Raw genomic sequence first — 20,679 nt, 5'->3', positions numbered from 1 at the left:
TAGCTGCAATTGACGTGAGATTTCAGGTCCCATATGATCATGTATTGCACATTGGTTGTGCTCTGCAGCGAAGAATGATTATGCTCATTGTCCGTTCTCGCTTCTCTGCTCTCTCCACGACCTCGATACACGATATCACATAATACTTATAGTTGAAGAGATATATACCGTGGTGGAGATCGTACGCGCCATACAGCCATGGCCCAGCCGCGCACGAGATAGACACGGCGAATGACACCATATGCATGGCATTTCCCCTTCTACTCCTCATCCGGCCTATATATGAGCAGAGAATCCCCCCATCAACATGCCGAGACCGATGAACACGCAGCAGATTCACGATGGGCTTCTCCTCTGCCACAGTCACTGACTCCGCAACGGATGATAGATCCGACGACACAAGCGCTATCGACGATGGAAGCCTGAAGTACACAGCCGAGGGCGGCGCAAACTCCTCCAGACCGACCTACCAGGAGGCCTCCGGCGCGCCGATAGAGGTAACCTCGCCGCTCGGATACTCCGTCGGCTTCGTGACGGTGGTCTTCCTGAACACGGGCAAGATGATCGGGAGCGGAGTGTTCTCTACGCGTACGTCTGCCTATCTCGACAGCAAGGATGCCCGCTTGACACCAACTGACGAACCCAGCATCGACGATCGTCAAAGGCGTCGGCTCGGTAGGCCTCAGCCTCGTGTACTGGGTGATCGGGTACCTGATGGCCGCGAGCACGCTGTCCGTGTATCTCGAGTTCGCGTCGTACTTCCCCAGCCGCTCCGGGTCGGAGGTCGTCTACCTGGAGCAGTCGTATCCGCGGCCGCGGTATTTCTTTCCCACCGTCTTCGCCGTGCAGACGGTCGTGTTCTCGTTTAGTAGCAGCAATGCTGTGGGTATGGGCGCGGACTCCTGGCGGTGCGGGCCGAGCTGACTGCCGCAGTGATGGCGCAGTACCTGTTTAGACTGGCGGATGCGGAGGCGACGGCGTGGGGGCTCAAGGGAGTGGCGATTGCTTGCTATACGGTTGCGGTTTTGGGTTAGTTGCCCCGTGCGCATGGTGAGAGGTGCTAACGAGGACGGGCAGTTCTGGCGTTCAATACGAAGTGGTCTCTTCGGTTGTGCAATGTCATCGGCGTTGTCAAGCTCATCGTGCTGGTTTTGTGAGGCCAACGCTTCTGCCGAGAGGTGCCTAGGCTGATTTGTGGTAGCATCGGTATAACCGGTCTGGTTGTCCTCGGAGGCAACACTTCCGTCCCAGACCCTAAGGTCAACTTTCGACATGCGTTCGACGGATCATCCGCTATATCGGTGTATGGAGCGACGAACGCGCTTGTCAAAGTGGTGTTTTCCTTCGCCGGTTTTGAGAACGCGTTTAATGTTGTCAACGAAGTTCGCGTATGCTATGCTCCGGTCTGCCCTTGCAATACTCAGAACGAATGGCTAACAGCCAGGGCACAGAATCCGGTCAAGACGCTGAAGTGGAGCGCCCCGACGGCCCTGCTGGTCACAGCTACATTGTACATCCTCGCCAACATCGCGTACTTCTCCGCAGGCACCAAGGAGGAGATCCTCAACTCAAAGGCCGTGGCCGCGAGCGTCTTCTTTGAGAAGGTGTTTGGAACAAGCAGCGCCTCGCGCGCATTGAACTTCTTCATCGCTGTAAGCGTGTTCGGCAACCTGCTCACAGTCCTGGTTGGGTCGTCTCGCATGCTGCGCGAGTGTGGACGGTGAGAATGCATCCCACTTCTGGCCGCGCCCTTCTGACTCTCAGCAGACAGGGCGTCCTCCCCTTCACTTCATTCTGGACGTCTACCCGGCCGTTTGGGACGCCACTGGGCCCATACGCTGTCAAATGGGTGACGACCGTGCTCATGATCCTCATACCGCCCGCCGGGGACGCCTTCAACTTCGGTATGTTACCACTGCGGTGCATAGCTCGGGCGAAAAGCTGACGGATATAGTCGTCGATCTGGGCATATACCCCATGAGCTTCTTTACTTTTCTCCTGAGCGTCGGACTGCTCGTTACCCGCGCCCGCCGTAAGCGGTTGAACATCCCGCCGTCCGAGTACCGTGCGTGGGATATTGCGGTGGCGTTCTCCATCCTGTCGAACCTGTATATGCTCGTCGCGCCGTGGTATCCGCCAACCACCGGTGCTACAGGCGGCGACGTGAGCTTCTGGTACGCCACGTACTGCGTGGTGGGACTCGGCATGTATGTGCTTTCGCTTTCTATTAAGCTTCTCTGGTCACGGACGGTTGCTGACACGATCCAGTGTGGCTTTGTGCGGAGTGTACTACTTCGTCTGGATCAAGGTGCTCCCAAAGCGCGGCGGATATCAATTCCGACAGACTATCATCCAGCTAGATGGGGGTGCTACCGCGCATCAGCTGGTGAAGGTTCCGAACGACCAACTGGCAGAGTGGGATGCCGAGCATGACGCGACTGGGAGGGTGCGTCGGAGGATACCGCACGACGTTGATATTAAGGCTTAGGATGCAGATACGACAAGCGTATAAGGGATGGTCGAGTGTATTCAAATGATGAATTAAAGGAAGATAATTTTCGATGTCAATTTCGTTCATGAGTACTACCTTACTCCTGAGAACCAGTCTCATCACATTTCGTTCCGTTCTGTGCACCCAAATCTAAGCCTCGCTGCTCAAGATGTCCGAGTCACCGGCATCCAAAATCGCCATAGCCGAGCAGCGATACAGCTTTCCACAGGCGGTTCCCAGCTCAATCTGCAGGCGTAAAAATTAGTTCACAGGGAACGGGGCTCTCCGGAATATCCACAGGGGAGATTCCATCGCCGAGCGAGCAACAATCCTCTCCAGAGATGTCCGGTTCAGTTCACGTTTGAAATCCCCGCGTACACTCCTTCGTCGAGGAGCGGAGCTCTCCGGGGCCCCGACCGGATCGCAATCCGGTCCAGGCCCCATCGCCGAGCGACTTCTTTCTCTCCAGAGCCAACGGGTGGCTCCTTCGCTGAGGGATTATGGAATGGGAGGCGGGAGACATACGTTGTTGCCACTGAAGTGGTGGACGGGGGTCTTGGCCACTGCGTGCTGTTAGCGGTCGCGGTCGTCTTGAGTTCAGGGGAGTGAGGGATTGCAACGTACGCATGGCGTAGTACTCGAGCTCGGACTTGCGCAGTGGCGGGCAGTTTCCGGCAATCAGGATCAGCTTGGCCTTTCCAGAGCGGAGGGTCTTGAAGGTGGATTTGGTGCCCATGGTGACTATCTTCTGTCAGAGATTTTCGCGACCGCAGATGCGAGTTGGGCCAACCTTTTCCGGACTTCATGACGAGCGCCAGGCGCGAGGAGACGGTGTCTCCGGTCTTCTTTGCTTTGGCCATGTTGATTGGAGGGGGGTGGACGTGTGCTTTGAGGTGGTGCTTGAAGTGGTGATGGTGGTGATGTGAATGTGGATTGTCTCAATTGTCATGTGATTGTTGGTTATCACGTGATATTAGGGCTTTGTATGTAGCCCTACAAGAGGATCGTATACTCCAGAGTAGAAGAGTCTATCGAGTCTTATCTGCCAACTGAGCATTTGTAAGAGGAACGCTCTAGGCTGGATATTGTTATCTGCAGGGTGCTGGTGCCAGGGATGTCTCCAGGGCAGTAGTGCATATATGTATCTCGGAACGTACCGGATGTGCACCTATTGCATGACTGCATGCAAGTTCCAAGGAATTCCATCCAACAAAGAATCTCCTGTATAGAACGTCATCCCGGTGATGGAGCAAACACCGGTCCCAACGTCATCAGGCATGGAGACATCCCGATCTAAACGGGTATGTAAGGATGATGTCAAGCAACACGCCGTTGTATAAATCGCATCAAATGTGACCACATCAAAACCACATACGCGAACCATCTCTCACTCTACGAACCATGCCTACTGCAATCGTCACTGGCGCGACCGGTACGTACAATCCAAACCCTTCCTCTCAACAGAAACTCACTCATGCTAGGTATCACCGGTGCCGCGATTGTCGACCACCTCCTACAAGATCCCTCCTACACTAAAATCTACACCATCTCACGGAGCCAGTCCGGCGGCCAAGACTCCCGCCTGCAACATGTATCCCTGGACCTGCAGGCCTCAGCAGAAGACATGGCGTCAACCCTCACCGGTATCGCCGCCGACTACGTCTACTTCTGCGCGTATCTCCCCCGGAAGGACGAGGAGGAAGAAGCCCGCGTCAACGGCGGCTTGCTGTCAAATTTCCTCCAGGCGCTCGAGCGCACCGGCGCAGTGAAACACCTCAAGCGATGCATCCTGACCTGCGGCTTCAAACACTACGGCGTGCACCAGGGCACCCCGAAGCAGCCGCTCGTCGAGACCGACCCCCGGCTGGAGAACGGCATCGGAGGCGCGCAGTGGCCCGCCAACTTCTACTACACGCAGCAGCGCATTCTCGAGGACGCCGCCGCACGGGGCAACTGGGAGTGGGTGGTCACGCTCCCGAACGACGTGATCGGGTATGCGAAGAAGAACTTCTACAACGAGGTGGTCGTGCTGGGGCTGTATTGCGCGGTGAGCAAGGCCCTGCCGGGCTCTAAGCTTCTGTTCCCCGGAAACAGAATCAACTACTTCGCGCTCAACTGCTGGACGTCCGCGGACCTGCACGCGAAGTTCTGCCTCTGGGCGGCTACCGCGCCCGGTGCCGGGAACAACATCTTCAACGTGACGAACGGGGATACGCAGTCGTTCCAGGACCTGTGGCCTCGTATGGCCGAGCGGTTTGGATGCTCCATCCCGCCGAACATGTTCGCGCCGGATACCCTGGACGCGTACCGAAACGAGCAGACAGAGCAGCAGTTGCAGACGTCGAACCCCATCGTTGCGCATAAGGAAGCACTGGGAATCGCGGACGACCCCGTTACTTCTCATCCCCCCTTTTTCCGTCTCCCCATCGATCCTCCGAAATGGGCGGAGCGGAAGGATGTAAAAGAGGCGTGGTCGAAGCTGCAGGCCAAATATAACTTGGATCAAGCGGCCTGGGACAAGGCTTCATGGGATTTCCTGACTTTCTCGCTTGGGAGGGAATGGGGCTGTGTCGGAAACATGACCAAGGCCAGGAAGCTCGGTTGGACGGAATACGAAGACACCTGGGAAGCGTTTGAGAGGACGTTCGACGACTTAGAGAAGGAACGGGTCCTTCCCCCGGCAGCAAAGTTGAGAGAAGACTTCAGTAGATAGGAGATGTTTGAGAGGATATACTAAATGATATACTGCAAGTCCATAGCTACTACAATTGTCTATCCCTAAGCACCCGGAGCGTCTAATCTAGCAGAGTCTGATTTGTGGAAGATTAGTCCAGGTCTTGAATGCCGTTCTCCAGGCTGTGTCGAATTGGAGTCCATGCCGCCTGCCCATAGAAGTTCTTCAGAAGCTGTTCAGCCCTGTCTCTTGGAACGACTCGGGTGTTGTCGCGCTTTTCGTTCTTAGGCGGATCCGGGATGCGTTGGTTGTTTGGTCGAAGCTCTCGTAACATGCGAACGATATCGGTCCAGTTGGCTTGTCCTGCAAACCCAAAGAGGCGCTCTGACTTGACGTTGATATCTAGAAGACCAATGATGCAGAGTCGAGCCACGTCCTCGACATCCACGAACCATTCTGAGTCCTATCAGATCTATATCATTGTCGGGGGGACTGGGGGGTACGCACGCTCAGGAAACTTGGAGAAAGCAGCTGGATCACCCTCTAGCAATTTGCGTGTCCAGCCCATGGTTGAGCCAAAGATTTCCGGGTGGAGGATTCTCCCAACCTGCGCGAAATCAGCCTGTCTGTATCATGTCCACCGATGGCTGCAGTATCTCACGCTGAAGCTCGGCAAGACGGTGTTAAACACAAAAGAGTGCCTATGCTCTTGCACCCACTTCCAGGACTGTCGCTCGCCTTCCGTCTTGGACGCTGCATAGACCGCCATGCCTTTCTTATCCAGCGGCGTCTGCTCGTCCCACGCAAGGCGGACGGCTTCTTCGTTCCAAGTGTCTATTCCAGCTCAGCAATGCACCATGAAATGCATACGGTACGCTGATCAGTCTTACCTGCATGGATGGTGCGACCCTCGGGCGCAGGATTAAGCATGTAGGTAGCGCTGGACGAGGAGACGAGCACGACTCGCTTGACCGACGATCGTTTCGCCGCTTCTTCGAGAATGCCCACTGTGGCCTGAACCACCCACGGGATGACGGCCTCGGGGTCTGTACTGAACGTCAAGTCGGATGCCTGTTTCTACTCAGTATCGTATCCCACGGTGACTGGCGTGTACGAGGGCACCCACCAGATGCACAACCCCGTCGACATCATCCAAAACTCGATTAATGATATATTTATCCTCGAAGGACGGCACGATCACCGACTCGAACATGCCCTTTCTGTATCGTTCGTCGAAGTACTGGTCCAGCCACGGCTTGGGCGCACGCACGGTGCCTCGCACCAGGTAGCCCAGCGTGAGGAGCTGCTCGGCCACATGCGACGCGAGGTAACCGTTTGCGCCCGTCACCAGGATGCGGGATCCGGGCGGAAGCGCGACTCTGGCGGGCCTCATGGCTGCTCGTGGCAGACGGATAGTTAGCTCGTCTCGTCTTGGTAGACGGATATGCGGTGAGGTTTGGAGATGCTGCTGCCCTCGGAGTGGGGTAGAAGTATCCATGATCGGCGGGGACGGACGATCGCAATGATACGCGATACTATTAGTGTACGGAGTACGTTACTAAGTCTATCCATCCGCGGACCCCTTTCCGAGCACTGCCTGTCTGCTATGTGAAAAGTACGATCTGGAGGGGCTACAGCTTCGTCCTGAGGACGTTCCCAATCCCCGCCTCGCCGTCCCAGAACTTGCCGCCGACGTCGCCGTGGTTGACCGGCAGCTGCCTCGTCCAACTCATCAGTCGCTCGTACGCGTTCCCGTCTCGACAGCCAAGAGCGCTGCAGAGGCTGGCGTCTGTAAAGTCCCAGGCATCCGTCAGGGCGACAATATCGGGCAAAAGGAGGGCAAGGAGGTCGTTGATGGTTGCGCGCATGTGCATGAGTTGATCAAGTGACAACACCCCATCCTCTGTGAACGGAACAGCATAAAAGGTGGAAACCGGGCTGACGATTGTCGTCAAGGCGAATAATGTGCACAGTCGGGAAACGGGCAGATGGAGACTCGGTTCTATCGTTTGGACCTTGCTGGCCCAGTCCTGGAACGCACGAAGGATGATGTATTCGGCGTATGCATGTCCTGCTGACAGAAGGATCATCATGTGCTTGTTCCACGCGTCCGCTAGGGTGGTTTCTTCTGATTCTCGAGTCACAAGCACGTGAGCCATGGCGAGGAGGCGATGCGAGCGGTGTCGAAAGATTGATAGCAGTGTCGCAGGGTCGTACAGCCGGTCCGTATTTGGCTGAAATCTCGATCCCTTCTCGCGGAGGTAGGGCTTGAGACCCTCCAGGTACTCCTGCATCTCAGCATCGACGGCCGCCGCAGAACAAGATGCGTGTATCTGCTTGAAGAGATATCGCACCAGCTGCTGCCACATCACATAGTTATCCCCCTCGAAGGTCGCCGTCGCAGACACCGTAGCCACCATGTCCGGGAGACCCGACAACGCAACATATCCATGCCCCCCGCACATTTTCCTCGCTTCTTCTGCACCGGCGCTGGCGATAGTCGTAGCCCAAGCCTTCAATCCCGTGCTCAGCCCGTGGATATAGGACAGTCGATCGAGGTGGCCCCTGGCTCGTTCCGGGACGAAGCCATGATACACCTCGTCAAACGACTTGGAAGCAAACAGGATCGCATACGCCTGCGAGATGAGCGTCAGGAGCCGGTAGTGCTGGGACTTGTACGCCAGAAGCGCAACTTCCGGCGCATCCCCGTTCGCAAACATTGGCTTCCCCTGCTCACGGACCACAGAGTAGCGCGTCGTGACCGTGAGCGCCTGCGCGAGACTGAACCCAGCACACTTGATCATGACACACCGAACGTCCAGCATCGTCGCATAGAGGCGCTTAGACAGCTCCGCAGGATTCGACCGGCAGATGTACGTTCCGTCCGGGAGGACCTCGGCATGAGCAGCCAACAAGCTGTCGCGCGGCACACGCAGACGGCGGAACCGGGCATATCCATTACACGTTCCGTTATACGCCATCTTCATGCCGACATCGCCCAGCTCCACCCCTTCGACGGGCGCATAGTCCTCCAAGGACCGGATCTGCACGACAAACCAATGCATCCCGTGGTCCTGTCCATGCGTGCGGAGCCGTGCAGCCACGACAACATGCGTGCAGCTGATCCCCAGACCCCCGGGCCAGTATTTCGTCGCGGTCAGCGTGGGCGAGTCGATGATGAACCCGCCCGAGGTCTCGTCGAATGTAGCCGTCGTCTCGATCCCGCGAACGAAAGTGCCGTGCCCGAGTTCTGTCTGAACATATGCGCCGTTTACCTTCATCTGGTCAATGAGTGGCAGCCAGTAACGCTTCTGCGCATCGGTGGCCTGCAGTTCGATCGTCTTGCGGAACATGAGGAAGTTCATCCCAAAGGGAGAGGAGTTGGCGAGGTGATACCGCTCCGTCAGCGACTTGAAATGCTCGTGGTTATGCGCGAGCATGTCTTGCGTCGTCGCTCGGGCGCGCCGGACGCCTTCGATGTACAGCCCTTCGCGGTCGAGTCCTTCGTAGAGACGGGGGAGTTTCATGTTATCGTCCAGTCCCAGTGCGGCTTCCACGCGTGCAAACGCTGCTCGACGGGATGCGACATTCTCCTCGCTTTAGGAATTAGCATGGATCTTAAGAGCTTGGGCTGTCGTACTTGTCATAGATGATGGTGGTCAACTTCTGGGAGTCGAAGGTGGAGTTTTCTCTGGCATGCGCCAGGAGGGCCATTTGCTTTGTCTGGGGCGCCATGGCAGGAGAACGTATGAAGTTCCTACGGAGTCGTTCTCTGTATACAGTATATGGGAAATGGAGACTGCACCCCTGAGGCGATGGCGCTCTTGAAATAGTTTTTGCCCCTGATCAACTCCACTATATCCCTCTGTCATGTCGCCGCACCGAGGCTGAAAGGTAGTATTGGCCCCCAACATGCCGGGCTAACCCGAATGCTTTCCTAGTGGAGATGAATCCGTGCTTAAGCGAGGCATCTTGACATGCTGATTTGCTCGATCGTCTTTGCCCATGGCCTTCAGATTCACGCCAAATGCTACCTAGTCCTAGTCGTCTATATGAATACGATCGGTTCCTTTTTGTGTAGGGGCAGGAAGTTATTGGGTGTGGTTGTATAGGTCGTACGATCATCGCTTGATCTTGCCACTTCTTCAGTTAATCTACTAGCCTATAGCGCACAAGATTGTAGAAAAGAGCAGAATATTGCAATAGGTTGAGAGAAACGTTTCCAACAAGGATGCTAACGAATAATAAGTACAAGTAAATGTCCTGTTGGTAAAAGCTTCCACAATAACGAGCGATACATCACGCCTGTTGTCACCCTCCAGCGGCTATGGAACAGTTCAGGAAGCCGAAAGACATCACCGGCTCATCCAGACTCACCCATCTAGCGCCAAGTGGTGTTCACCACCGCGGTGGACGTCCCACAAGCGGACGGAACCGTGTATGAACGGTTCGGGTCACTCTCCCAAGTAACCGACCCGCTGCTCGAAACCCGGATGAACTTGTACTGGAAGGTCGTCCCAGCGGGAAGGGTGACCGTGACATACCAGAGATTGTTGCTGGAGGTGTATTTGCTGGCACTCAGGGCCACGGCCTTGCTCGTGTCCCAGCTGCCCAGTTGGGAGATGGATCCCACCACGTAGACATTCTCGCCATAGGTTGTGGTAGCAACTTCATCAAAGGTGACTGCCACCGCGGTCGGAACCACACATTCAACTGTTGTTGACGAGGCCGACGAGGTAGTAGTAGTACTAGAAGAAGTCGCCTTGCTTGTGGTAGTTGTAGCACCAGTCCCGCTGGTCAGAGTGCTGGGCCACGCGGTGTTCGTGGCGGTACTGTAGGTGCCGGTGGCAGAGGTAGCTGAGCAGACGGAGGGCACGCTGGTTGCGGTCGTCTCGCCCCAGGATGGGGGAACAACCGAGTTTCTTCTCAGGTTGGCTGTGAGGAGGGCTGCATACGACCAGGTGAGATCGCGGGCGGACAGCGAGAAGCCGTCGGACTTGCCGAACTGCTCAGAGAGAGAGCCATTCGTCATCGCGTGTGTTTGCTATAGTAGCCATTTAGCATCTGGCATTTCAATAACGTCGGTAGCAGGAACATACCACAATACTCATATATCCATCAGCGTACGTCTTCACGGCGCTCACGATAGAGGTGAAGGCCGAGCTCGAAGAGGCGTACGTTCCAACGGCCGCAGAACTGTAAAGATCCTTGAAGAAGGCCAGCGAGACGTCCGTGATGGTAATAGACCCAATCTTCTGCCACTGGTAAATGGCATCGTACAACTGCTCTGCGGCAGCCAACGTGGTAAGGAACCACGGGTTTCCATTGTAGTAAGAGTCCTCAGGGTAGCGACCCACGGCAACAGCCTTGCCTGAGCTAATTCCCGAGTTGATAGAGTAGATAGAACGGAACGAATCAGTGTAGACCTTGTGGTTGGCCAGTGCTCGAGGAGAGCATGGCTGGAACGTGGTATCGTCGCAACCGGCATTCGGGTCGAAGGTATGGATGCTTCCCAGGACGGTGTTGGCGTCTTTGCCCGATCGCCCGCCGCCAAAGTTGGCCATGATGTACGAGCCTGTCCAGAAGCGCTGCAGGAAGCAAAGCACCTGCGGCGCCTGCGAGTCGCACCACGAGCACGAGGCACCAACTTTGGAGGCGAAGGTGCTGCCTTCCACCAGAGCCCGGTGCTGCACGGCAATCGTGAAGAAGGAGGATCCGTTCACTTCTTCCCAGAGGTCTGTTCATTCAGAGCATTAGCTAGGGTTCAAGTCTGGGGGTCTTGGGGAATGCACTGACCATATCCGGTCTGGTTCCAATATTGGGCAACGTACGACAGATCGTTGCGGACGATCGGCCACACAATGCTAGAGGCGTAGGTTGAATATCCGTTGTCCTGTGCCTGCATTAGTTTGATCATCCTGCAGGATTGGATCCCTGTCCAGACGTACAATGAGCCAGTTACCAAAGTCGATCATCGCCGTCGCTCTCAGGGCAGGACCATCCCGCTGGGGACGTCCCCAGCTACCCGTGTAGGCAGTCTCATCGACATAATATTTTGGTTCTGCCAGACCACCGGTGGACAAGGACCCTGAAGGGTTGGATACGGTCTGGAGGTACGCCTGAGAGCTAATGTACTCCATGATCACGGTCTGAAGGCTTGTCTCGCCATTGCGGAACAGATCGATCAGGGCCTTGACGGTCAACGCAGCATCACGAGTCCACGTGTAGTAGTCTGGTATGATGTTTATTAGCTCAATAACACAATTGGCACTACATGTACTTACAGTCTGGATCGCTGGTGCTTGGACTGGCAATCACGATACCGGACTTCGCACTTTTAGCGTAGGCTCCACTAGAACCCACGTTGTCAAGGATCCCATCCAGCGCAACGGTCGTCTCCGATGCCAACCATGCATCCAGACTGGTTGTCGCTCTGGGGGCCAATTGGGGAGCCCCAACAACACTTTGGACAAGAGCCAGCCCATGAAGGGCGAGGGTGAGAATGCGCGTCATTGCAGATGGAGCCAACGCCGATCAGAGAAGATCTCGAAGATCAGAGTGAATGCTTGCAACCTCTGAACGAAAGAAGTAACTGCAGCAGCAGATCGTGCTATTTATCTATACTCCGTACTCCATACATAGACTCTCTGGTGCCTGCAGTCGGGTTATTGTCGGAAATGTTCTTCGTTTAGCGCACGCCTAGCTCTGGGACTTGCCTCTTTCAGTGTTGACGAGGTACGCACGAATGCCCCGCATGATCCATCTGTCTGGGGCACTTAAATTACTCGGCCTCTAAGTTTACAAGCCTTGGGTAGTGCCGGAGACTATTCCATCGCGTCGTTAGCGTGGGCCGGCGCGGAGGAATGAGCACAGCTCGGCAATTTGACCTTCAACAGTGTTTGGATCACAAGACGTCTGAGTACATTCAATGTCAGGAAAGATAGAGCAATGTGAAACTGTCAGCGGACAGTCGTGAGATTCCATGCATGTGAAAAGGCTGACAAAAGGGCTGGCTGACGAAGTCAGGGGCTACCGGCTTCATGTATAGTGTCGGGCATCTAGCCCCGATTGGAATCGATTAATTGCGACCACGCCACCAGCATCTGAATTCCCCGCATATTTCGCCGTCCCCTGTCTTCTCCGCGCTTTCGCCACGCTTTCGAAATGGTGGCGTCGGAATGCAAGATTTTTGCAGGGGCTGGCTGGCAAGAAGAGATTGGGTACATACTCGGCGCGGGGATTCGGCCTGCAGGCAAGGATCAATCTTCACGCTATTTCGGCGAACGTTCTGGAATGAGCATTTTTGTGCACTTGGCGCGGTGGTCTGTCGTCGCTAGATCGGCTCATCGACCTGTCTTTCGGCCCAACTCTGGAGGATACCCCGCGGGGTCGGCTCATACTCCTTCAATATCACTCTCCCGTCGTGGATGAAGGTATTGGCGTGGCAAAAGGCCAATGGCGGGTCCTGTTTCGACATGACAATCTCCCGCCACTGCATAGCATCATCGTCGACGGCTGACAGATCTTCGTACAACTGCCGGCAGCTGGCCTTGTCTGCAGTGCACCGACAGATGTGCAGATGCAGGAGCATCCGGCCCAGGGACGGTTTCCCTTCCTCGATTATACGAGCACGGTCAACCTTGACAGTAAGTTGCATTCTGGCAAGGTCGCAGATGATAGTGTACAATCCGTTGCTGTCGCGGAGGAGGTGGCGGAGTATTGCATAGTGTGCCTGAACTGTTAGTCTGTTTTGAGCACCGATATCGGATGCATGAACATACACGGCTGTGCGCCTGTCCCCAATTCTGTGAAGAGTTAGCACAGCTTTACTCGCGTAGACGACAGACTTGCCTTGGTGGCTGGATCGTAGTGCTGCAAGCCCCGGAGTCCGTCCACTCCCAATTGCAAGTACAGGTTATAGACAACTGTCGGCGTTAGTAGTGCACCAAAGAGACTGGGTGGTACTAACGATCATCCGACTTCATATCGCTCTCATCGTTGAATCCAAACAGCTGCAGAATTTCCGGCTCGTCAATCAGATAGGCACCAACGAGCTCCGCCCTGCATTCATCGACGGTCGTTGCAATGTCTTCAAACACCCCGGTCCAAGTCTGTCCTGGTCGATACCACGTCATGATAGGTGTCCCTGTCAAAGGGTTCATAGGCGGCCTCTCTGGGTCGAAATTGAAACTCCCTGGGGCGGACTCGGTCAGAAACCGTCCTGTTCCGTGGCCGAGGATCTCATGCAGGACCACCCAGATATAGTAGGCATGGAATCGATGTGCTTTGAAAACGTCCTGCTCTGCCTCGTCGACCAAGTCCAAGCCCCTAGCACGATGGCTCTCTGCTATCATCCGATTAGAGAATATGATATTCTTGTAGCCGGCTTCTTGTCGTATGTCGTTGTACTAATCCATCAGTCTTGAGCTTTACAGCAACAACACCCACGTACATTTGGGAGATTGATCCCAGCAAAGATGGTGCTCGAGCAATACGCCAAGCCTGGATGCGATGAGTTACGAGAGTTTTACGGAGTAGACGCAGAAAACTTACTCTGCACGCTTGAAAAGTCCGGAGGCTCAAACAAGTCCTTCTCCCACGGCCCTTTACTGTCCCCATCACTGTCAACCCACGGAAGTCTGCAGACCAATTTATCCGCCATGCTAGCAAGAATATTCAGACTTTTCGACTCCACCGTGTCCGGAATGCCAACGATGCCTTCGAATTCCCCACGAACGCCCAGCGGATCACGATACGGCTCGACGAAGCCAATCACCGTTTCCACCGGAGGCGCCTTGTCGCTGACCCATATTCGTTGAGCGGCTTTGTACGCTTCGAGATCGCCGGTCACGAAGCTGTCGTGTATTTTCTCCAACATCTGTTCCTGGGTGGCATTACAGGCGTACTCACGGGCCTGCTGAAGATAGTGGCATATCTGTCTCAGCTCGGCTTTGTGGTCCCCATTGACCAGGCGGATTGTCTTGCCTGGTAGTGTGTCCGTTAGAAAGCACCCAGACTCTCCCTCGTTCACCGATGCTTGCAGAATGTCATAGCATAGGCCTGATTTTAACAAGCGGGTGTTTTCGGGGAGAATTCCCTGCTCCTCCATGAGCTCCGCTATGAACGATAGGTCCGCGGAGGACTGCATGCAGTCCTCGCCGAGATAGTACGCAGTCTGTGACAGGCTACTCGGCCTGCCTAGGCTGTGTGGGAATGGGTAGAACATGGGTGTTTTGACTCGGTCGAAGAGCGCTGCAACTTCTGGATCGTGTGACGCCAGCTGGGCGAGGGTCTCTTGGGGTATATCCGGTATGAACTTTTGATCGCCGGAGCCCTACATAATACTAAGTGGATGACAAGATGAGGATACGGAAGATGTGCTTACAAAGTAGTTCCCAATGTTAGACAAGAACGTAGCTGCATAGTCCAGAAATCGCTCTAGCTCGTCGATATTGACATTCGCCTCGGAGGCGAGACGCTCCCAGTCCCCGTCGCACCGACGATATAGTGCGAGGATCAGGTCGAAGATGCCATTTGCTTCTGGGGACGTCTGGCGGAGGATGATCCGTGTTCCAGCCCAGGCGGCCCTTCGATGAGTTAGGATCTTTCATTCCATCCTAGATGGCGGGCCATACTTTGCCATATAATGCGCATAGTATTGTTCATCTGATGTGAGGCTATTAAAGGCTGATTCCACGGACAGCTGATATATCTGGGGCCTCATCGTGCCGTAGTTGCGCAGGGATTGAAGACAGGCATGGTAGAAGGGAGATGATACGTTACTGTATGCGTCAGTTGACCCCGCATCTGCGTCGCACGTGATGTGTATAGTATATCATCAAAATGAATAGATAATATCAGTCACAATTGTCTACTCATAAATGGGAAGTTTACGATGTGACAGACGGCGTTGGGCTAGTAGGCACCACTATATAGGTGGAGAAGGCTGAGCCCCTGCATTCTCGGTAGTACCAGCAAGAGCTTAGCACCGCACTACTTGTGCTGTAGACGAACTATATCCCATTCTTATCCCAGATGCACATTCCCATTCCTTCATACACCATCGCAGCAGAGCTCTAAGTAAACCGAATGACATAGGGACAGGGGGTCTCTCCAAATCCCTCGATACTATTCTCCTGCACAGCGTTGACGCGGTCGTTGGGAGCATTCCACATACGATCGCCCGAGTCCCTGTTCATCGTCAGCCAGCCATCCTACAATCAGCAATAAGAGCATACATCATCAGTCCAACATGGTGAATACTCGAGCTATCCGCGCAGCTACACTCGCCACCAAAGAAGACAGCATCGCCCGCCTGGCGCTCCTCGTAGGGGTATTTCCTGTGCGCACATATTAGCGACGTAAACATCTCAATGCTGTCTACATACTTGTATCCTAGGGTGGCTTCATCCGCACAATACATGCTCGACGTCACGCGAAGCCCCTCGGTGAAGAGATCGCGGCCCGTCACCTGGCAGACCGCCCAGCACACCAGACCCGAGCAGTCGTATCCGACGTCGCCGTAGTCGTAGGGGGGCTGGTCGCCCGTCGGGCCGGCGCAGTCGCCGCCGCCCCAGGCGTATGGGACTCCCGAGGCAGTCAGCGCGGTGTCGAGGATCTGTTGGCCGACGGTGCTGTTGCGGGCGTGGAGGGTTCTGGCGGAGGCTAGAGTGGTGAATAAGGCGGCGATGAGGAGCTTCATGTTGTATATGTCTCGGTTGCGTGGTCCTGCTTCGAGGTATGAATGGTTTGCTATGTTGAGTTCGGCTGGATATGTTGGTTGGAAGCTGGTTTATTTATGTCCAAGGAGCCCTGTCGATCATTGATCTGGAGATGAAACGTCGTGTTGCTTGCATAAGGCTGGCTCGTAGATCCATGCTTTAAGCCGAGATATTCAGGTTTGATTCCTATTAAGGACACGAGTAGTCCTCTACAATTCGACGATCATGCAGTCAACAGCCCGCCGGCGGTGCACATCAATCTAGATATGAAGCAATGGTAGAAGTTTACTTGATGCATGGACAAAGAAGATGAACGCAATACGAGGAGTGGAGATCCAAGCATATTGAAACGACTGCCAGGCAATCAGATATAGGAAGAGAACACGAAGCGAAGGTAACATTGACGATCACAGCTGATACGCTGTCTATAAATAAGTGATCGTCAGGTCGACACGAGCGAGTTGTGCAAGGAGCGATTGACATATGGAAAGTTATTCTCGTTGGACTCTGATGGTATCGTAGAGTGGGATAGCAGATGTCCAGCCAGGTATGGGGTGCTGTTTGTAGGATGTCAAGCCTGTCTTGATCTGCCCGCAAATTGGATCACATTGAGCAAGAAAGACTTTCTAGATCTTCTTGAACAGGAATTATGCTATGACTTTGCTGTTCTCATGTTGGATGGACAAGTCCGATTCAGGGCTGTTACAACTTACACAGTTACAATTCTCGCTGGCCCATGATGCTGGCTGTACTTCTCCCAGATCGACCTGTCGATTACAGTTAATGTCATTTGAACTATTGAAATGATCAATGTTTGTAGGTAATGCATTCATCCTGAAGATGTTAGGCGACAGTGGTAGATTCACTTATCCTCAGCTAGTTGTATGTACATTTAGGGGCACCTGGCTAGATACAACCAGCTCATATCTGAAAGAAAGACATCCATACTTCGTTCTCATACTCCAGGCCACCTGCCAAGAGGCTTGCCACTTGGTCTCGGGGACCTTTTGACTCGGGAACAGCCCCGTAGCCCGGCAGTCGCTCAGAACCCCTAATCCTCCGTAAGCAAACCCCGTTCAGCGCTGGTTGGTGGCTGTCCACTCCACCACCCGGGGTCTGCCATGCTTACATCCAGAGTACATACAGACACTATGTACACTACACACAGCCACGCAAGATGCTGTCAATGCAGCTCAAGGTCGCCGACCTGGACGGCGTCTGGGGCACATACGTCGCCGACGCATGTGGCGTCGTCTGACTGCGTCGTGATAAATAACTTGCGCTGTGGCGAGCAGGGGTCATGATTGACGCATACAGGTACATCCATAGACCTACCTTACCTATTGTACGGAAAACACTCCTACACTCTGCCATACGGAATGCCGCCACAGCCGATCATCCACTCGGTCTACGAACCAACCACCGGCACCTGGCAGTACATCGTCGCCTGCCCCACGACTAAGCACGCCGCCGTCATCGACCCCGTCCTGGACCTCGACCCAGCCTCCCACACCATCACCACAACCTCCGCCGACAGCCTCCTAGACCTGCTCGCGCGCGAAGCCTACACCGTGCACTACCTGCTCGAAACGCACGCGCACGCCGACCACCTCTCCGCCTCCTTCTACCTGCAGCAGCGCCTCGTCGCAGCCGGGCACCCGCGCCCGCCCATCTGCATCGGCCGCAGCATCCAGCACGTACAGCAGACCGTCGCGCAGCGGTACGGTATTCCCCGCGCCGAGCTCGACGCCGCCTTCGACCGGCTCTTCGACGACGGCGACCACTTCGCCATCGGCGCCGTGCCCGCCGCCGTCCTCGCCCTGCCGGGCCACACCCCCGACCACATCGGCTACCGCGTCGCCGACAACGTCTTCACCGGCGACTCCCTCTTCAACCCGGACGTCGGCAGCGCGCGCTGCGACTTCCCCGGCGGCGACGCCCGCGCGCTGTATGCGTCCATGAAGCGGCTGCTCGCCCTGCCGCCGGCGGTGCGTCTATACACCGGACACGACTATCCCCCCGCCGCCGCCGCTGAGGGGGCACGCGCGCGCGACCCTACGCCGTATGCGACGGTGGCCGAGCAGAACGAGCGCAACAAGCACGCGGCGCGCGGCAGCTGCGAGGAGGAGTTTGTGCGCTGGCGGGCGCAGCGCGATCAGGCGCTGAAGGAGCCGCGGCTGATTCACCCCGCGTTGCAGGTCAACGTGCGTGGAGGACGGCTGCCGGCGAGGATCCAGGGCGGACAGGTGTTGCTGGGCTTTGCGGTGGATGTCCCCGCGATCATGCTGGAGGCTGTAGATAACGGTACGAGTTAGCCAGACGTAAGCATGCGCCAGCTGAGCACTCCGTAAGCGTCGTAGACAGATATTATCCGACTGTCCGAGACAGGAGAACCCGAAATTAAGGACAGACGCCTCGTCGCCGAACACTGGGTTGGTCCCCGAGTCGGCGATCTCGGACCGGGGAACTGAACTATGGGGATCATCCGCCGTCTACTCCGTACCCGGTGCTTGGGATAGTTAGTTAGTTAGTTCGCTGTTCGTAGACGATAAGATGGCCCATCTCCCGCTAGTCTTCAGCCTCAATCCGCTGTATATAGTATAGTATAGTATACGATCATCCATATGCAGACTGACCCCACGCCGTCCAAACCCCCGCGTCAGCCCTCGTCGCTGGCCTGCGTGCCCTGCCGCCGTCGCCATCTGAAATGCGATGCGCAGATGCCCGCCTGCAGTCGCTGCCAGGCCTCCAACACGGAATGCGTCTATGTGCGATCGCGGCGCGGGCTGAGGAGCCGGCATAAGGAGCCTTCGTCGCAGCTGCTGGACGACGACATCCCCATGTTCAGCGCCGATGCGTTTGCCGACTGGCTGAACGCCACCTCACTACCGCAAGACCTCGAGGTCCGTCCTGGCCATGCCTATGTCTCTCACGCTGCTGACAGCACCAGACAGAACGAGCCCTCCTGCAGTCCCTCGACACCCCGCAGACCCTCGACATCCCCAGCCTGACCGACGACGCGCTCTCGTGGCCCGCCGAGCCAGCCCGGCCCAGCGCCCCCGATATCGCCTACGACCCCATGGTCCAGCTCTACTACCAGAACTTCCATCGGTCGCACCCGGTGCTCGTGCCGCGGCGCGCGCTGCAGTCGCCGCTGCGGGCGCGCCTGCCCGCCTACCTCCCGGCCATCATGCGCTACATCGGCGCGCACTACTACCCAGACCCGCTGTTCAAGGAGTCGTACCGCGCGGCGGCGTACGAGGCGCTCGCCGCGCCCAAGGACGGCTTCCGCGTGCAGGCCCTGCTGCTCCTCGCCATCGTCGAGCACGCCCACGGCAGCGAGGACGCCGCCCGCCGCTCCCTCGACTCCGCCATCACCGACGCCCTGGCCCTGGGCATGAACCGCGCGCCGTTCGCGCGAGAGCACGCGGCCGGCGACGCCGTGCTGGAGGAGAGCTGGCGCCGCACGTACTGGGAGCTGTACGTCGTCGACGGGCTGCTGGCCGCCATGAGCGAGCAGGGCGTCTTCCGGCTGGGCCAGCAGAAGACGGGCGTGAAGATGCCGTGCGCGGAGCACATGTACAACGCCGCAGTCGATGTAAGCCGTCTTCCCGGTCCTAGTTTTGCACTCACTAACGCTGGTGATGGGCAGGTCGTGCCGAACCCGCACACGCTAGACGACATGGAGCGCGAGTGGGCGTTCGGCGACGGCTCGCACGCCTCCTCGTTCGCGTACCGCATCCAGGCCGTGCGCAATCTCGGCCAGGTGCTCGAGGTCAACCGCTCGCTGGACGTCGACACCGAAGCCACGGTGGAGGCCGTGGACGCGGCGCTGTTCTCGGCCGTCATGCGGCTGCCCTCCGCATACGACAGCTCCAGCGTCGACGAGATGGTCTTCCAGGCCGAGATGATCAACTACCTGTGCGTGGCCCCCTCCTTTCCCCGTCAGCATTACCCCCGCCGCGACTGACACGCTTACGGCTGATAGAGCGATGATATACCTCCACCACCCGCGGTCGAGCATGCGCTTCGCGTCCTTCCACGCGCGCACATCCTGCACGCGACTGCGCGCATCGCACGACCGCGCGCCGCCGCCCGCCCCCGAGCTCGACCTGCACTCGCAGAAGTTCCTGCGCGCCGCGGACATGCTGTCGAATCTGGCGACCCTGCCCAGTCCCATCCAGGCGCGCACGCCGTTCTTTACCTGCGCGCTGGCCATGTGTGTCGTCGTGCATACGGCCGGGTGTCTGGTGCTGCCGGCGGCGGACAGGCAGGAGAGCCTCAAGGCGCGCATCCAGCTGGGGATTGGCGGGCTGCATGTGCTTGGGAAGGTGTGGCCGCTGGCGCGGGCCGTGCGGAGGCAGATGGTGGATATGTATCAGGAGATGGGGGTGCGATGAGGGTCCCTGGGTTCGGGTTCAGGTTCAGATTGCTGTCGCTAGGATCATGCCTTTGGCTAGACCAACTAGACTGGTTTGCGGAGCACCGAAGATGCCGGCGTCATCGGTGCGCACCGTTTTGCAGATTGGGCCGTCTAGCGCATACGCTGGAGGTGTATTAGAGCTGAAGCACGGCTGGCAGCTGGGACAGGCTTGTACATTAATACATCCTGCGCAATGATAGATGCATGTCTGGCAGCACAAGACGACTACCTTCCGTCCTGTATCAAGAACGTAACTCCAAACTCGTGGATGTACGGAATATTCAGTACCTAGACACAGCCAATTCTGCAGTGACTCTCGCATGACAGAGACTAACAGGCAGGTCAAGCGGTGTGCGAGTCCAGGCCGACT

At 56.4% G+C, this 20,679-nt stretch overlaps 9 protein-coding genes across 9 annotated transcripts; 4 read left to right on the top strand and 5 right to left on the bottom strand.

Annotated features, from left to right (window-relative positions):
* Window positions 1-341: 341 nt before the first annotated feature.
* On the top strand, window positions 342-2,488 carry ATEG_04379 (high affinity methionine permease; the record flags this gene model as incomplete). Its single annotated transcript, XM_001213557.1, has 7 exons — window positions 342-588; window positions 647-886; window positions 1,078-1,153; window positions 1,202-1,720; window positions 1,768-1,904; window positions 1,955-2,207; window positions 2,269-2,488. The coding sequence occupies 7 exons, from the start codon at window positions 342-344 to the stop codon at window positions 2,486-2,488; spliced, it is 1,692 nt and encodes a 563-aa protein (XP_001213557.1).
* Window positions 2,489-2,989: 501 nt separating this feature from the next.
* On the bottom strand, window positions 2,990-3,351 carry ATEG_04378 (60S ribosomal protein eL30; the record flags this gene model as incomplete). The annotated part of the gene is made up of 3 exons (XM_001213556.1): window positions 2,990-3,054; window positions 3,116-3,232; window positions 3,282-3,351. 3 exons carry the CDS (start codon window positions 3,349-3,351, stop codon window positions 2,990-2,992), a joined length of 252 nt encoding a protein of 83 aa, XP_001213556.1.
* A 541-nt stretch (window positions 3,352-3,892) lies between these two features.
* ATEG_04377 (SDR family oxidoreductase) lies at window positions 3,893-5,204 on the top strand (the record flags this gene model as incomplete). The annotated part of the gene is made up of 2 exons (XM_001213555.1): window positions 3,893-3,923; window positions 3,973-5,204. The coding sequence occupies 2 exons, from the start codon at window positions 3,893-3,895 to the stop codon at window positions 5,202-5,204; spliced, it is 1,263 nt and encodes a 420-aa protein (XP_001213555.1).
* Window positions 5,205-6,796: 1,592 nt separating this feature from the next.
* On the bottom strand, window positions 6,797-8,900 carry ATEG_04376 (uncharacterized protein; the record flags this gene model as incomplete). The annotated part of the gene is made up of 2 exons (XM_001213554.1): window positions 6,797-8,762; window positions 8,806-8,900. The coding sequence occupies 2 exons, from the start codon at window positions 8,898-8,900 to the stop codon at window positions 6,797-6,799; spliced, it is 2,061 nt and encodes a 686-aa protein (XP_001213554.1).
* Window positions 8,901-9,546: 646 nt separating this feature from the next.
* ATEG_04375 (putative glucan 1,4-alpha-glucosidase) lies at window positions 9,547-11,678 on the bottom strand (the record flags this gene model as incomplete). The annotated part of the gene is made up of 5 exons (XM_001213553.1): window positions 9,547-10,209; window positions 10,265-10,902; window positions 10,962-11,058; window positions 11,114-11,397; window positions 11,450-11,678. The coding sequence occupies 5 exons, from the start codon at window positions 11,676-11,678 to the stop codon at window positions 9,547-9,549; spliced, it is 1,911 nt and encodes a 636-aa protein (XP_001213553.1).
* Window positions 11,679-12,498: 820 nt separating this feature from the next.
* ATEG_04374 (uncharacterized protein) lies at window positions 12,499-14,391 on the bottom strand (the record flags this gene model as incomplete). Its single annotated transcript, XM_001213552.1, has 5 exons — window positions 12,499-12,897; window positions 12,947-12,970; window positions 12,996-13,090; window positions 13,135-13,509; window positions 13,719-14,391. 5 exons carry the CDS (start codon window positions 14,389-14,391, stop codon window positions 12,499-12,501), a joined length of 1,566 nt encoding a protein of 521 aa, XP_001213552.1.
* Window positions 14,392-15,241: 850 nt separating this feature from the next.
* ATEG_04373 (C40 family peptidase) lies at window positions 15,242-15,867 on the bottom strand (the record flags this gene model as incomplete). The annotated part of the gene is made up of 3 exons (XM_001213551.1): window positions 15,242-15,356; window positions 15,404-15,505; window positions 15,554-15,867. 3 exons carry the CDS (start codon window positions 15,865-15,867, stop codon window positions 15,242-15,244), a joined length of 531 nt encoding a protein of 176 aa, XP_001213551.1.
* Window positions 15,868-17,265: 1,398 nt separating this feature from the next.
* ATEG_04372 (MBL fold metallo-hydrolase) lies at window positions 17,266-18,201 on the top strand (the record flags this gene model as incomplete). Its single annotated transcript, XM_001213550.1, has 1 exon — window positions 17,266-18,201. The coding sequence occupies one exon, from the start codon at window positions 17,266-17,268 to the stop codon at window positions 18,199-18,201; it is 936 nt and encodes a 311-aa protein (XP_001213550.1).
* A 525-nt stretch (window positions 18,202-18,726) lies between these two features.
* Window positions 18,727-20,286, top strand: ATEG_04371 (fungal specific transcription factor domain-containing protein; the record flags this gene model as incomplete). The annotated part of the gene is made up of 4 exons (XM_001213549.1): window positions 18,727-18,789; window positions 18,837-19,484; window positions 19,539-19,807; window positions 19,875-20,286. The coding sequence occupies 4 exons, from the start codon at window positions 18,727-18,729 to the stop codon at window positions 20,284-20,286; spliced, it is 1,392 nt and encodes a 463-aa protein (XP_001213549.1).
* Between the last annotated feature and the right edge of the window lie 393 nt (window positions 20,287-20,679).

This window comes from Aspergillus terreus, genomic scaffold (assembly GCF_000149615.1).
Source record: "Aspergillus terreus NIH2624 scaffold_6 genomic scaffold, whole genome shotgun sequence".
Classification (NCBI taxonomy): Eukaryota; Fungi; Ascomycota; class Eurotiomycetes; order Eurotiales; family Aspergillaceae; genus Aspergillus; species Aspergillus terreus.
This window is presented reverse-complemented; position numbering and strand designations above follow the sequence as displayed.